Below are 14,942 nucleotides of genomic sequence, written 5' to 3' on the forward strand. Positions count from 1 at the left end.
CACACGCTTCTCTCTCGAGCCGGGTGGAAGTGGTTGGAAACACCTTGCATCCAGCAGCTGACACACACTTCGTAAAACTGACAATTTGGTTCTTCTGGTAAACTGCTGCATAGCAACTCTGATTTTAGAGATTACTCTCTGCGAAAGGAAAATACCACCTCCTGTTACGTGTGCACTGTCTTCTCCCACACCTGTCTTGAATAAAGAAGTGGTAGCCCTTTATTACTTTACTCCATAATAGCCTGGGCTTCAGTCTTTCCATCAAGAATTCCTCAATATTAAAATTTTAAAAAGTAAGAATCAAAAATGTACTAGGAAAATAAGAAATTTCCAACTTACAACATTAAAAGGTTTACATTCAGCCTTAAATGCTTTGCTAGACACAGCATGTAATAACTTAAGAGACAAACTTATTACAGGTGTTTCAATACTTTATACCTTGGGAGCTCTGCTTGACAGCCTGCAAAATAGCAGCCACTGCTGGGAAGGACACATAACAAAGCTTCTTTCTCATAAATTGGCTCAGAGTTTCTTACTACAAACTGTTTCCACCCTGTTCCCAAACCTGCTTCTATTTGCTAGTATTCCCAGGGCTATTTTCAGAGCAATGTACAAACTGGCTCTTTAGTATTATTGCTACTTAACCACTGGGGAAACCATGACACCAAATGATCAAGCGACTTCCCCATAGCCACACAAAGCACCATGCTGCTGAGCGCCCTCCAGACCCAACTGCATGCCCTACCCAACACAGCCTGTTGGGCATGTCCCATCTGTCCCCAAACCCTCCCACCTTTTCAAGACATGTGTCCTGCTGCTCTCAGCCACATGAAGATAAAGATGAGCAACTTAAAAGTTCAGGGAGGTTATCCACACCTGGGTTACCTTCTCTGTGTAACACACTCGTGTTAGTCAAGTCCTCTTCAGCCATGCCAAAATGCATGCAAGCCCCTTGCAGGTGTGACAACACAACCACATCCCTCCTCTGCTGTTCTCTGCTGCTGTTTGTCCAAGCGCTGGCTGCAGGAGACGGTTATTCTGGGCTTTGGCTACCAGATTTGTTTTTCAAGCCTTCATGCTTTGGATTTCAACTTGTGTGCTTTGTGGCACTTGGGCACCAAAAAAGTTATTACCTGGCCAAACAGAATGCACTGAAAAGCAAGAACAGAATGCTTTGCAGATGGAACAGTAATGAGGGTTTTTTTATCATCAATTTTTAACTGCTAGCAGCTTTGTGGTTTCATGTACTTCCCATAGCTGCAACAGCTATTTTAGGCAAGTTATCGTCTTCAGCAGCAGAAATTTCCCTGATCGCTGAAAGGGGACATTAAAGCAGCTAAAGGCAAAATTGCAAAGTTCTAGCAAAGAGACTCTGTCCGAAGCAAAGGTTCTCCAGAGGTCCCTTCTGCCCAAATCACTCCATGATTCTGTAGCTTCATCAGGCCATTCCCAGATGCAATTTCCTTGCTTTCCTCACTACCCGCCATACTCTCTAAATTTCTTCCAGTTAATTTAGAATTAAGGTCAGGAAACTCAGAAAAACCTGACTGGTTAAGTGGTACGCACATACATTATACTGACGGTAGGTGTTTCTAAATCAGAGGGTTTCCAACACGTTCTAATAATCGAACGTGCCATCACTTTGACTGTCACTGCAAGGGCACAGCTGCATCTCAGCATTCAAGCACGCAGCAATGCTGCAAAACACTTCAGGACAAGCGAGAAGTAAACAGACCAGAGAATTCAGACTGTATTTTCTTATAGTGATTTCCAGATTGCAGCATTTATCTAAGAAACGTAAGAACTGAGGGGAAAGTAGTGCTGTTTGGACTTAGGGAATTCACTACCCTTCCTGGGTTGGGCAAACGATGCATTTCTGATAATGTGATCTGACCTTCTGCCCAGTACAAACCACAGAGCTCATCTCAACGATTCCTGAACAGCAAAGACTGGATCCCATTTTCTTGGCTGAAGAAGAACCACTTCTGCCTCCTGTCCCCATCTTTTCTGAGGAGAAGGATGCGTCCCCTCAGGGTAACACAACTCACTTCTGCCATCCTGGCCTCAGAGAAGCTAGTACCACCAAACAGCAGGATGACCATCAGCTACAACAGCCTTTCTTTGCCCTGTTTTAGCCTGAGAGCACGTCTTTGATGGTGGGGGCAGACAGAGGGCAGGCAAGGAGATCACATACTTTTGAGCATGTAGACACAAACAGCTCCAAGACTAACTGAAGAGCTAATCCAGTAACCCTACAGAACAGGCAGGGCTCACATGGCAGAAAGCAGTTCTGGGTCTTGGAGCTGGCTCCAAATTCTTTGCATGTGGCACAGAAGTAGCACAACTGCCCAGAAGGGGTAATACCAAATGCATTTTTAGGGCCAGGAAGATTCTGAGATTCTTACATCCAAGTTATAAAATAACAGCCCACAGAAGACTATGTGTTCTTAGCTCAGCACATTTTGCGACACTCACATGTTCATAACTGCTAAATCGATCTACAAGAAACTAAAGATACACTATAGGCTTTCCTGATATTTTCACTTACCTACTAGCAGTGTTTTTTTCTGTTGCAAGGACTAGGTGCAATTGCAAGTGAAAGAGGGGAGCAGTCAAGGCAATCTCATCTGGAAAAAGGGATATATGGCCTAAACCACTGGGAACTGAGAAGAAAGACTCTACTAAGTTGCAGTACAATTTATGGTGATATACATGATGCTGTTTCTTCTGGCTGCATACCTGACCCACATCTACAAACATCAAAGTATTACATCCTGCATAGGCTACTCAATTGTTTTGTTTTCTAGGATTTTTTAAAATTCTGTTTCTAAAGCCCATCTTATTTATCCAAAAAAGGTGGTTCCAATACTGTGCTATGAAAGACAGTTCTGCCAACTTTTGCCGTGCCTCCTCTTCCTCTGTATAACATCGGGATGGAGAAGAAAGTGACAACTGAAGGCATGATCAATAAACCTGGCTGCACAGTCTTGCACCTGCCAAAGATAATTTGGCTTCAGACTTCACTGGAAAGGCTGTACTGCCCAAAGTGCTGCCCATCATTCAGCAACCTCTAAGACCAGGGAAAGGAGGAAACAAACCAACAGAAGCAAAGTATGACACCAAAAACCTTGCTACAAACGCTGTCTGAATCCCTTCCACAATTCCCAGTCTTGCTACACAGCGACTTGCAGATACTGTCCTGACCAACATGTGAAACAGCAGCTGAGATCCTACATGGCTAGTAATCCAGTGTAAGAGACGGGGAATAAAATAGAGCAAAAACCCCTGTGGCACCCAAGTACTTCATAAACTCAGGAATGAAGTGCCTCTGTATGCATTAGTCCCTGTTTACAATTACAGCTCTAGCAAAGACAAAACCAATCCCTTTGGAATTGGAGCAAGCAAAGCTATTATCTGATTATTTTCTCCCGCTAACTTTTACTCTTTTCTTCCCAACTGAAGGATTACATGTTGCATTTTCTCTGCAAACCATGTAACGTACACAACTAGATGGTCTATTAGGGCCTATTACTCCACAAGCTCACATATTTTAACACGGGTAATAAAAGAAAACACCACAAAGCAGTTGTCAGATGCAGTAGTGGATAAAAGCTTCCTAATGAAATAAAATTAAAAAATATAATTCTGATAAGGATTTCCACTGCAGTGCTGAGAACTCAAATCCCAAAATGTTATATTAAGTAACTTTGGGCAGTTTGGTTTGCCACAGTTTCCCTGTTTACCAAATAGGGACAAATAGCACTTTTATAATACTCTGAGATCAAGCGTCTACTACAGCTGCACTGAGTACTATGAAAATTAAAAAAAATAAAAAATAAAGACAATAAAAAGAGGGTACTTTCAAACAAAACCAGAAAGAAGTAAAGGCAAATCACTTCTTTATTTTAATGCAATAGATGTGCTTCCATAAATAATTACAGACTGGTAAACACACCCGAAGTACTGCTCTTGTACAGCCTCAGAGGAGTTCAAACCAGATTCAAGTTCAAACACACAGCAAGCAGCTTCAGACAGCTCATAAGGAGAGCCCTTTGTTCCAACTGTAACGGTTTGATGTTTGGTTATAAACATTCTCCGGAAGAATCTGCCTCCCCACTACTGCAACCATGTGCCAGGGTAGAAGAACCAAAAAGTGAAGCCACCTAATCTGTTTTCTTTTCCAAGCTAAATATAGGACAAAAGAGTGAAAAGCACAGATGGTGAAAGCACTGCAAGTTTTTAGGATATTCTGCTCTAGGAATTTAAGCTGCTAAAGCACAACACAGGCTAAGCCTTCTGAAATACATTCATAACTCAGCTCCGTCACCGGCAGCAAAGCCCAGCTTTACAGATCACTGCAAGTGACCACTGTCATCCTATTAGACATGTGATTCACTTAATCTGAAACAGTTGGTGTGAAACAACTCTTTCATATTTCCCTCATCTGGCTGTCTCTTGTGACCCTTCCTTGCAAATTTCCAGATAGAAAAGGAACAAAAACACACCACATGCAGAAATGACTTCAAATGAAGACATAACAACAGGAACATGGAATTATTTCATATGCAAATTGAAAGCACAAAATAAAGGCAGATTAATGATTCAGTAGCAAAATTCTTCCGGGCAAATGAGCATAGCTGAAAGAAAGACTCAAAGGGAGTGCAAAGCTGAGGTATTTAGAGGAAACAAAACCAGAATGGAAAAACATCACATTTTTATATAACATTAAACTGTGTTCAAAATGCATTTCTGCAAAACATCCACAATACTTATGCAAGAGAGGGACAGGATGAGACCAACCACCCCATCCCTGTTCTCCCTGGAACTGCACAGAGAGACACAGGTGAACACTAACAACTGGCCTGATCAGAGGGGGAAAGGGGCACTTTGAACACAAACGTGTTGTAACAGTGCAAGGCAAGACAGACTGAAAAGCAATATTAAGTAAAAACATCAGCAATAAAAGCGTATTTATCTAAAGAAAAAGAATTGTCCGTAGGAACAACGTACACACCCTTTCATCCTAGGAGGAGTGGTACCTCGGAATAAAGCCCAGCACTATTTCAGCCTCCATTAATAACTGCTCTCATCCACCTCCCCTTGTTACAAATACTTCAGTGCCTCCCGACAAGAAGGCTGATTCCATTATGAGCAAGACATGCCAATTTGAGGTGGAATGAGACAGAAAGCTCAGAGATTTGTGATGTCAGGTCTAGCAGAAATTCATTTCTATTAGCGCACTGAACAGATCAAGCAGCGGGCTCTATTACACTCCTTTTTGGTACAGTGCCTGGAAAGCTGGAGTACTGAGCAACTAGTGACTCAGAACCGCCGCAGACAGACACTTTATTGAGAAGACTGCTCGCTTAAAGTTTGTGGGGATTCTCCTGAGGTTCCAGAAACTCTCAGGATTTACTACCAGCCTCAGAGCAGCTGAGACAATTGAGCCTCAGAGAGCATGTATCGCCAGCTCTGACACCAGGTAAGCCCACACAAGTCACTTCAAGCCCCTTGCTTTGTATCTGAGCTTCTCCACCAGCAAAAATGGAAAGGTCTCAATCATCTGCACCTCATAAAGCACAAAGAAGAAAAGCACTGTGGCATGCCGTGCCTTCACCAGTACCCTCAGGGACACGCCACCCTTATATTTCATCATATTATTCTAATCTTTCAGCAATGCAGAGGGAGGATGTGCCCACGGCCATCAGATAACACAAGAACCGTTAGCTCTCATGCAGCTCTCTTCTTTCAAAAGAGGGCAGCTGAGGCACTGGTGCTTGCCCAAGGTCAATCCCCCAGTCAGTGGCAGAACCACAGCTGAAGCTCTATTGACTAACCCACAGTCTTACACACCAAGCACCAGATGATGGTCTTCCTCAACATGCCTTTAATGAACTTCATTGAAAATGACAAAACATCAGTGAAAACGACAACCAAGTGCCTGAGCATGTGCTATGTGTATCAGGTATTACAGCATTCCTTCTCGACCTCGGTACCTTTCGCTGTTTATATTCTCCTCTCCTCTCTTGAGCTTTCATACAGGCTCACCCCCTCCCAGCCGAGCGGGAGCTGCTGTTGGAAGCAGCCCGGGCCTACAGCCATCCCCAAGGGGCGGCAAACGCAGTCCCCCAGGAACACACACCCGCCCGGCCGTTCCCCTGCACCGCCGGCACCAAGGCGAGACGGGCAGCGGCGGGAGCCGGGCCGGGCTGAAACCTCCGCGCAGCTCCCGCGCTCCGGGGGCACCGAGGCGGGGGGGTCGGAGAGGCCGGAGCCCAGCAGGACGCGGCCCTGAGGGGAGGGCGGCAGGGCCCGCTCCTCCCGGGCCCCAAAGCCCCGGGCCCTCAGACCGCCCCCGCAGAGCCCCTCCGCGCCCGCAGACCGACTCCGGGCCCCACAGCCCAGGGCCCTCAGACACCCCCCGGTCCCGGCAGAGCTGCCAGCCGAGCCTCACACGCCCGCCAGTCCCCAAGCCCCCCAGCAGCGCCTCAGGCCCGGGCCCTCACCCACCGCCCCGCCTCAGGCCCGGGCCCTCCCTCCCCCGCACCCCCCTCCCCCTTCCCCGGGGAGGAGGAGGAGAAAGAGGACCGTGTCTCACCGGGAGAGGTGCTTCAGGATCTGCTTCTTGATGATCCCGGCCATGCCGTGGGGCTCAGGGCCGCGGGCGCCGGGAACCCATCGCGGCGCCGCCACCGCCTCCCGCCCCGCCCCACCACCGCCACCGCCTCCGCCTCCCGCCGGCCCCCGCGCGCCGCCGCCCCGCAGCGCCCCCTGGCGGCCCGCGCCGCGGCTGCAGCCGCACTCCACGCGGGTGCGCGGAGGGGACGGCCCCACGGAAACCCCCTCACCCCCGGGACCGCCCTTACCCCGGGACACCCACCCCACGGGACACTCCCCCCGGGACCTCCCCTTCCCCGGGACCCCCACACCACGGGACCTTCCCTCCCCCGGGACCCCCACACCACGGGACATCCCCCCACGGGACACCCCACACACGGAGACATCACCCCAGGATCCCCCCATGGCACCGTCCCTCCCACGGGAACGCCCCCCCCCCCCCCCGGGATATCCCTTCTCCCCTGGGACCTCCCTCCCCTTCCCCGTGAACCCCACCCCACGGGACCTCCCCTCCCACAGGACCCCCTCCACCCCCGAAACACACACACCCCGGGACACCCCCCCCCCCCCCCCCCCCCCCAGAATCTCCCCCCCACAGGACACCCACCCTCCCCGGTACCTCTCCTCCCCTCCCACAGCACTCCCCCCCCCCCCCCCCCCCAAGACCTCCCCCCGTCGAGATTTCCCCCCTACGGGCAGGGCCCGAACCGTCCCCCCCCCATCCTGGTGCTAAAGGTCAAGCCAGAAGCCTCGAGGGGAAGCCTCCGAGCGAGGAGGGCAGCGATTTTGGGCAGCTTTTAATTAGGGTGGTTTTGTGCCTATCAAACACGGCCGGCTGGTCGCAGCCTCGGTGCCGCCTGTGGAAATCCGCAGGACACACCGTTCCTCGGTTTCACATCTCTTCTTTGTACCGCTCCCTTCCTAAGGCTATCCCAGGGCAGCCAAAAATAAGTTTATTTAAAAGAGGTGCTCACACAACAAAAATAAAATGTTAAATATAAAACAACATAGCCAGCGAGGCTCCTGAATGAAAAGACCTAATATTTTCAAGCGGTTTCTGCACAAGTTTGCATCGCAACCCAAATGGATGACACCGAATTAGACCATTTCACGCGCTGTGCGAGATTCCTGCTGGGATCAGAAGGCAGTGTGCTGCTTTAGTGGCTGTACTGGGCAAGGGGAGCCCCACGCGTGCAGTTGCGCTGTTCCACAGGCATGGCACACCCCCAGAGCGCAGACCACTTGCCTTCAACAGTCCCACGGCAAGAAAATCACATGCTTTGTGCTTTACTGAGGATGTTTTTAATCAGACAGTAGGCGGGGGAACTCAGTGGCACATGAGCCTAGAACTTTTATCAAAGCCCAGTGCTGATCATCACTAACTCCTGCCTATTTTCTTCCCCAGGAGAAAGTCACTCCTACACATCGATGGTGTGTGCTGTGCATTTGATATAACAGCAATCCAGCTGCAATGTAAAGCTGAAAAAAACGCTCAGACTATTGACCAGGGAGACACGTTCACCTTCCAAGATACACATTGGTATCATAATTTCAGCTCCTCGCAATCTATTCCATAAGTGATGCGGGAGACAAAGCTGCACTGTGATCCCTTCACTACCAGACACAGGGAATTCTAGAGCAGCAGGATCCCGCGTGTCGGCGCTGCTGCGTACTGCAGCCATCCACTCCTGCTACGGTTTGTTGTAGAAACATTCGCTAACTTTTGCATCATCTCAATGTTTGTTGAACATGGCTATTAAATATTGAACTATTAAATATTTGATGTCTCAGCTACACCACATTTACAGGAGATTGTAGAAAGCACACAACCTCCTGGGGTTGTTCAGCCTGGAGAAGAGAAGGCTCCAGGGAGACCTTAGAGCCTCTTCCAGTCCCTAAAGGGGCTCCAGAAGAGCTGGGGAGGGACTCTGGATCAGGGAGGGGAGCCATGGGATGAGGGGGAATGGTTTTACACCGAAAGAGGGGAGATTTAGATGAGATATTAGGAAGAAATTGTTGACTGTGAGAGCGGTGAGCCCCTGGCGCAGGGTGCCCCGAGAAGCTGTGGCTGCCCCATCCCTGGAGGTGCTCAAGGCCGGGTTGGACGGGGCTGGGAGCAACCGGGGCTGGTGGGAGGTGTCCCTGCCCAGGGCAGGGGGCTGGACTAAGTGGTCTTTAAGGTCCCTTCCAACCCAAACCATTCTATGATTCTGCGAAATACAATCTCCTCTAAATGACTGGACTGTCCTGTCCCGTCCCATAGCAGATAGCAACTCAGAAAAGGAGCCCTCACGGTTCTGCTAACCAAACACTTTCTTGTAAGATGCAAATCACTCCCATGCTTTCGTATTAGATGCAAACATGTCAGGAATGAGCTGGATAGGTCTGCGGACTGAGACGGATGACAACTGACATGCAGAGAGCAGCCGGTTATGCAAACAGAATAAATTCTTTTAATTCAATTGGAATTGTGCACCTACATTACATACAGCTCATCTCAAAAGCAAAATCCATTTAATAAACTAAAGGGCCTGGGATATGTCTTCAATAACAGATCCCTTTATGTTAAGAAGGGAACTGAGTGCTGATGACTGACTCAACAACTCCAATAACGTAATTAAGCACATTCACACAAATGCCCCAGTAGCAACAGAAAAGCAGAAATGTGCTTGGCAGCATCCAAACAATTACTGTAAAAAGTAGCCTTTTAACAGCACCTCTTCGCTTCCCTCAGTGGAGAATCAACGTTTTAATAAATTCATCCAATTGTGTGCTAGTAAAGTCACTCAATGTTGCAGTCTCCCCAGTTAGGGATATCACTGCAGTCTTTTCTGATGTCACTTTTTTGTTTTGTGTTTTTTTTTTTTTTTAAATAAAAATCCGCATACTTGTTTTGAAACAAAAATTCAAAATGCAGGTAGTAATACATCTCTCCAGTGGTATGACATGAAAAAGAGAGACTACCTAAGACTATGGAGAAGTAAAGCCCTGAAAAATTCTGTGCAAGACACACAGAGAGGGAACAAAGAAAACTGACATCTCTTTCTGCCAGGCAGAAAACCCCCACGCAGAGTAAGGCTCAGATTCTCTGTATGTAAACCAGCATCAATGTTTTATTGTTGTGTTTTACGACTCAATGGGGGGGGAAACAAACAATATGCCACCAAAAAAAAAGACCAAAACCAGACCAGGTACAAAAGCATCAGTCCAGTGTGCATCTAGGTCAAACCGTCTGCAATCTGACATGACAGCAGATCTCCTCTACACACTGCTTTAATACAAAATCCTAGGGACATAGGTCTATGGTATTTTATGATACGGAAGATCATAATATGAAAAAGAAAAGGTAGCTCCTTTTCCACCTTTATCTGTCTGGACGGGTCATTCCTGGCCTGGTTGGCACCATCATGGGTCTGGAGGGTGGCCTCATCATCGGGGGCCCTGGCATCATGGGCATGTGTCCTCCCATCGGTGGCCTCATCCCTGGAGCTGCAAGGGGAAAGAGAGGACGTTAGCAAAGAGTTCTCGGGAGTAGCAACGCCCAAGTCACAACAATACAGCGTGCAGGTTCTCTCTCCCACCCTCCAGGGAACTTTCATTTTATAAAGCGTGTAAGCTTTGATCTGGAAGCTGGCTGTGACGGATTACATTTCCCTGAAGGATATTAACAATTAGCAAAGGAAGAACCAAGTTCTCGGATTATACGCCCACTTTTGACAATATTCACTGTTAAATTATTTTCAACCACTCGAAAGAGACACTAGCTTAATTACAGCATTGGAAAGTTCATTTGGAAAAAAGTGTGAAATCATCCAGTTAAGTTTGTTAAACAAAACAAAAAAAGACAAGACTGGTGTACTTCTTACGGCTGGGTAACAGCATTACCAAAGCAAATCAGGTGCTCTACTAAAAGGCATTGAAATAATGGTTTGCATCCAACTTCTCCATTTATTTTCAGGCAGCCACTACGCTGCCTAATATCACAGATTATGCATGTATTTTGTGCCTTTCAAAAACACTTAAAGAACAGTTTCTACCAGCAGGATGATAATTGCAAATACACTCCACTACTTTTAGTGTGCATGTGTGTATTCCTTTAGATTTGTTCCAGTAACTGCTTCAATAAGATGTCCTCCGAGAATTCTTCAAATGCCAGTAAGCTCAAAAGTGGAATGGATCAAAGACATTTTAGTTTGCCTTTGCAGTTCTGAAAAAAAACTTTTTAAGGCACAGTGTTTCTCTAGAACACATTATCTCAAGGCATTTTAAACAGTAAAATTAATCTAGTGCCGAAATGTACCCCTTGTGCGAAAACGTAAGCACTACAAATACAGAATTCCTAAACAATTATAGATCGTACTGCTAAGACTAGAGGTAGAAAAGCTACAATTTACCAGAATGATAGTTTCAGTTGTACAGAGGGGCCAGTAACTCTTTACTAGTAACCAGTAAATTAACTTTAATTAGCAGCTGTAAGACTTTTATGCGTCACCATGCAGAAATAAGGGATCAGCAAAGGTGCACACATAGTATATGCAAACTGAAATACTTCCACAGCTTGACACTCGGGGCGGTCCATCCATGCTGTGTCTAGTATGACGTCTAAAGCAACGCGAGCAATAGAGTGCGCTACTACAGTTAGCGCCCAGCTACTGCAGCTGCTTCACATTTCCCGCTGAGTCTGTTTCACAACCCTCTACCGTCCAGTGAGACAGAAAATATAACCCAAGCACCCCGCAAACCAGACCGCGCAGTACCGCAGTTACAGAGATTTACCCATTTCCAGACTTACCAGGTCCAACTGGCATCATTCCTGGTGGGGGTGGGCCCATCATTGGCATCATTGGTGGCCCACCCATGTGAGGGGCCGGCATCATGCCAGGCCGCGGGGGGCCAGCTGAACACAGATACAGATCGGTTACACATCTGGCTGCTTTCACATTCATCAACAACGTGCAATGCAAAATAGTTACTAAATTTTATGGGACATTTTAGTAATTAAGGTGCCTTAGATTATTTTACAACTGTCTGCTTTCGTTTTCAGTTTCAACTCTGTCCTCAGGTGACAAAAACCGAAGAAAGAATATGCTGCCTCTTATTTCCAACTTTGTGTATCTATTGCAGATGACTACCACTTCCGACAGCAGGACTCAAAGCAGAAAGGATTCTCAGCTGTTTGCCAGCTGAAGTGCAAAAGGTTATCAATCCTACTCTATTTAAAAAACAAAACAGAACCAAACTCCATGCTGGAAGTATTAATGAAGCTAGCTCCATGGCAGCTACCAAGTAATGAGGAGGCACACATTTCTATTAATGTACTCAACATTACTAAAACAAGACAAACTAAAGGTTAAGAGTGTTGCTGAAACACTCTTACCAGGCATTCTCTACGCTTTGGTATTCACAAGCTCGATTTCAAGCTAAAAGGATTTTTATTTACAAGTCTGGGAAACATGCAACACCGCTGAAGAGGGCTGCCAGCCCAGGTAAAAACTGTCCAGTTCAGACTTACGGATGCTGGGAGGAGGTGGTATCATGGCTCCTGCCGGAGGTGGTGCCGAGAACGGTGTAGGTGGAATTTTCCCTTGCTGAAATGCAGCCGCTACATTGGGGGGGAAAAGAAAAAAAAAAAAAGGAAAGAAAGAATCCCAGGAGAAAAACCAGTTACTAGGTTGAGGAAGCTCCTGTGTCACTCTTCCGTCTCATGCCACGCGGTCAGCGCATACTTCATGTCATGCTGCGTGCTCAGTTGTTCTAACTCTGGAACAAATCCCTGGTTTAGGCTGCTTGTCATGGTGGAAGCACCTGATATTCTTGAAGACAATTATAATATTAATTACTCCAGCTGAGACTAGAATGCTCCTTGATGAATTTCACACACCAAACAGGAAGGCGGATGGGAGAGAAAATACATCACGTGATCTCCAGCTGCAACTTTCACCTGGGATCATTAGGGAAAGACATGCGACCTTGAAAATGGTAATAAGGCAATGACTGAGGTAGGTGACAAAAAGCGTGAAAAATATCTTACGGGAAAGGGAAGAGAAGAAATTCAAAAGACTAGAATCGACTAGGAAGGCAAAAGATGTGAAAGTTGGAAGCATCACGAGGAAAATGGACACGAGAAAATGGAACAAAGCCACATCAGGGGAAGTTCAGATTGGACATGAGGAAAAGCTTCTTCGCTGAGAGGGTGGTCAGTCCCTGGAACAGGGTCTCCAGGGAAGTGCTCACGGCTCCAAGCCTTCCAGAGCTCAAGGAGCATCTGGACAACATTCTTTGTCATGTGGTTTAGTTTTAGGTAGTCCTGCAAGGAGCAGGGAGTTGGACTTGATGATCTTCATGTGCCCCTTCCAACTTGAGATATTCTATGAGCTAAAGAAAGTTGCCACTAAGTTAATCTGGCATTTGTATTTCTTTTGACAGAGAAAAGAAACAAGTGAGAGGAAAAGAACCTATAAACTGACAGAGGAAACATTTTATTCAAGCCTTTAACAGTGAGAGGGAAAGAAAAATAAGAAATCAATATCCCTAAAAAATTGACGACATAAAAAAAATTCAAAAATCCAACACACTTCAATGTCCATTTTCCTATTTTTTGCATTTCTTATTCATGCTCTTTACATAAATGTGCTACTGCCAAAAAGCACAAATGTGTTGTGTGACCTCGTATGACATTACTAGCAGTGCTAAAGGCAGTGGGATCTACAACTCTCTCAGCCACAGTAAAGCTGTAAATGCCTTGCACCGACCCCTCAGGCAGAGCCCTGTCTCGTAGGTGGAAGCCCCCACTCTGACCAGTTCAAGATTCAGATTTTAGGTGAAGTTTTTGCTCGTGATTCACAGAGCACAGACTCACCAGGGAAGTGAGGAAGAATAGACACGGAAGAAGGGAAGAAAAGCAGCAAGAGGAAAAACAAGGGAAGTAATGGGAGAGCAATCCCGGGTCACAGAAGGATTAGCCTTACTTGTTTTGTCAATCAGGCTCTGAGCTTGTTCCTCCATCCATTTTTGATAGTAGTCTTTCACGTTCTCTTTGTGTTTTCGGCCACTGCAGTGGGTTTTCCTCACGGAGGGCTGAGAAAGAGCATGTAAACCCAAAATTTACATCATAAGATCACATAAAACCAAGGTTTACTGGGAACTGTTGTAGAATTTTAAACACACACAATGTAGCAGTATCAAACAGGTTGGTTTCTGCGCCCAGTCAGAGGACAGATGACACGCAAACCTTTACGTATAAGTGCTGAGACTCAGGTTTTAGTAAAAGAGGCTGCCCTAACACCCACCCAGCCGCCTCCTCCTAACTCACCACGGCACCGGTAGGCAGCCAGGAGTGCCGGCTGCCCTCGCCTGCCTGTGTCAGCGACAATCAAACTCCTCCCGTTCTCCTCTTTTTTTTTTTGCAAAGAAGTAGGAGAGGAAAGAAGTCAGACGAGCAGTGGTACCTCAGGCAGCCTGGCTTTAGCCTATGGAGGTTTTATTTTAGGGCCTTGAGGAATCAAGGCAGAAGATTCGGTACTTACCGAGTCATGGGTGAGGTACGTGTCGCAGTAATCGCAATAAAACCTGCAGAAAAAAAACTCTCGTTATTAAGAAATCCCTCCGCCCCTCACACCGGCTCCCCGGCAGGAGGACGCGGCGCTACACCGACCGGGCTCGGTCAGGTCAGCTCCGCTCCGCTCCCCCCCGTCCCGCACCCCCCAAGGCCCCAACGAACGCGAACCGCCCGCCGGGGCCGCCGAACCCGCCCGGGGACCCACCAGGCCCGGCCTCCCCCCGCCGCCCTCTCAGCCGCGCTTACTTGGGCATGGCGCTCCCCGCCACCGGCGCCGCCAGGAAGTGACGCACTCACGTAGCGACGCCTTCCGCCCCTTGACCTCCGGCGGCTCCCGTAGAACGGCGGCGGCGCGGGGCGGGCTCAGCACCCCGCGAGGGCCTGGAAAAAGGGAGAATTACGGAAAAAACGTCATTTTGGGGGGAACCCCCACACACCCCCAGCCGAGACCCCGGCACGGCGCCAGTAACCCCGCCCATGGCGGGCCTTGCGCCGCCTGCTTTGCATAGCGCCACGTGACGTCACGGAGCCCCGCCCGCCGCTCATTTGCATACATCAACACGCGCGCGCGCGCTGCCTCCATCTATGGCAGCGGGCGGTTGGGGAGGATATGCAAATTTACCCCTCCCTTGTGGCGCTGTACGCAAATTTATCCCTTATTGCCTATATATGCAAAACACTCATTTGCATGCGCCCCGCCCTCACTCCACGCCCTTGCGGCTCTCCTTCCGCCGGGGGGGCGGTGCATGGCGGCACGCCCCTCCTA

General features: G+C 47.9%; 2 protein-coding genes across 3 annotated transcripts in view; both read right to left on the bottom strand.

Moving 5' to 3' along the window:
- Positions 1-6,642, bottom strand: part of BLTP3A (bridge-like lipid transfer protein family member 3A) — a gene marked incomplete at its 5' end in the record, with an annotated part of 34,983 nt that extends 28,341 nt beyond the window's left edge. The window contains one exon of the mRNA XM_082494648.1: positions 6,599-6,642. Coding sequence (XP_082350774.1) covers positions 6,599-6,642 — 44 coding nt within the window. The remainder of the gene's footprint in view (positions 1-6,598) is intronic.
- Positions 6,643-9,057: 2,415 nt separating this feature from the next.
- On the bottom strand, positions 9,058-14,484 carry SNRPC (small nuclear ribonucleoprotein polypeptide C). Of its 2 annotated transcripts, none has more exons than XM_082494715.1 (6): positions 14,423-14,484; positions 14,145-14,187; positions 13,587-13,695; positions 12,131-12,220; positions 11,411-11,515; positions 9,058-10,107 (listed from the first exon to the last, which is right to left on the bottom strand). In XM_082494715.1, the coding sequence occupies exons 1-6, from the start codon at positions 14,428-14,430 to the stop codon at positions 9,983-9,985; spliced, it is 480 nt and encodes a 159-aa protein (XP_082350841.1). In that variant the 5' UTR covers positions 14,431-14,484; the 3' UTR covers positions 9,058-9,982. The 2 variants fall into 2 exon arrangements, with proteins under 2 accessions (XP_082350841.1, XP_082350840.1); XM_082494714.1 differs by having other exon boundaries at positions 12,131-12,223.
- Positions 14,485-14,942: the final 458 nt, after the last annotated feature.

This window comes from Vanellus vanellus, assembly GCF_965231255.1.
Source record: "Vanellus vanellus genome assembly, chromosome: 23".
Lineage (NCBI taxonomy): Eukaryota > Metazoa > Chordata > Aves > Charadriiformes > Charadriidae > Vanellus > Vanellus vanellus.

Excerpts from the sequence above, each read along its gene's own strand:
- SNRPC (XM_082494714.1), bottom strand. Across the intron at positions 12,224-13,586 it reads GAGCCTGATTGACAAAACAA|TAGCGGCTGCATTTCAGCAA; the intron begins GTAAGGCTAATC and ends TCCCCCCCAATG. Across the intron at positions 10,108-11,410 it reads AATGATGCCAGTTGGACCTG|CTCCAGGGATGAGGCCACCG; the intron begins GTAAGTCTGGAA and ends TTCCCCTTGCAG.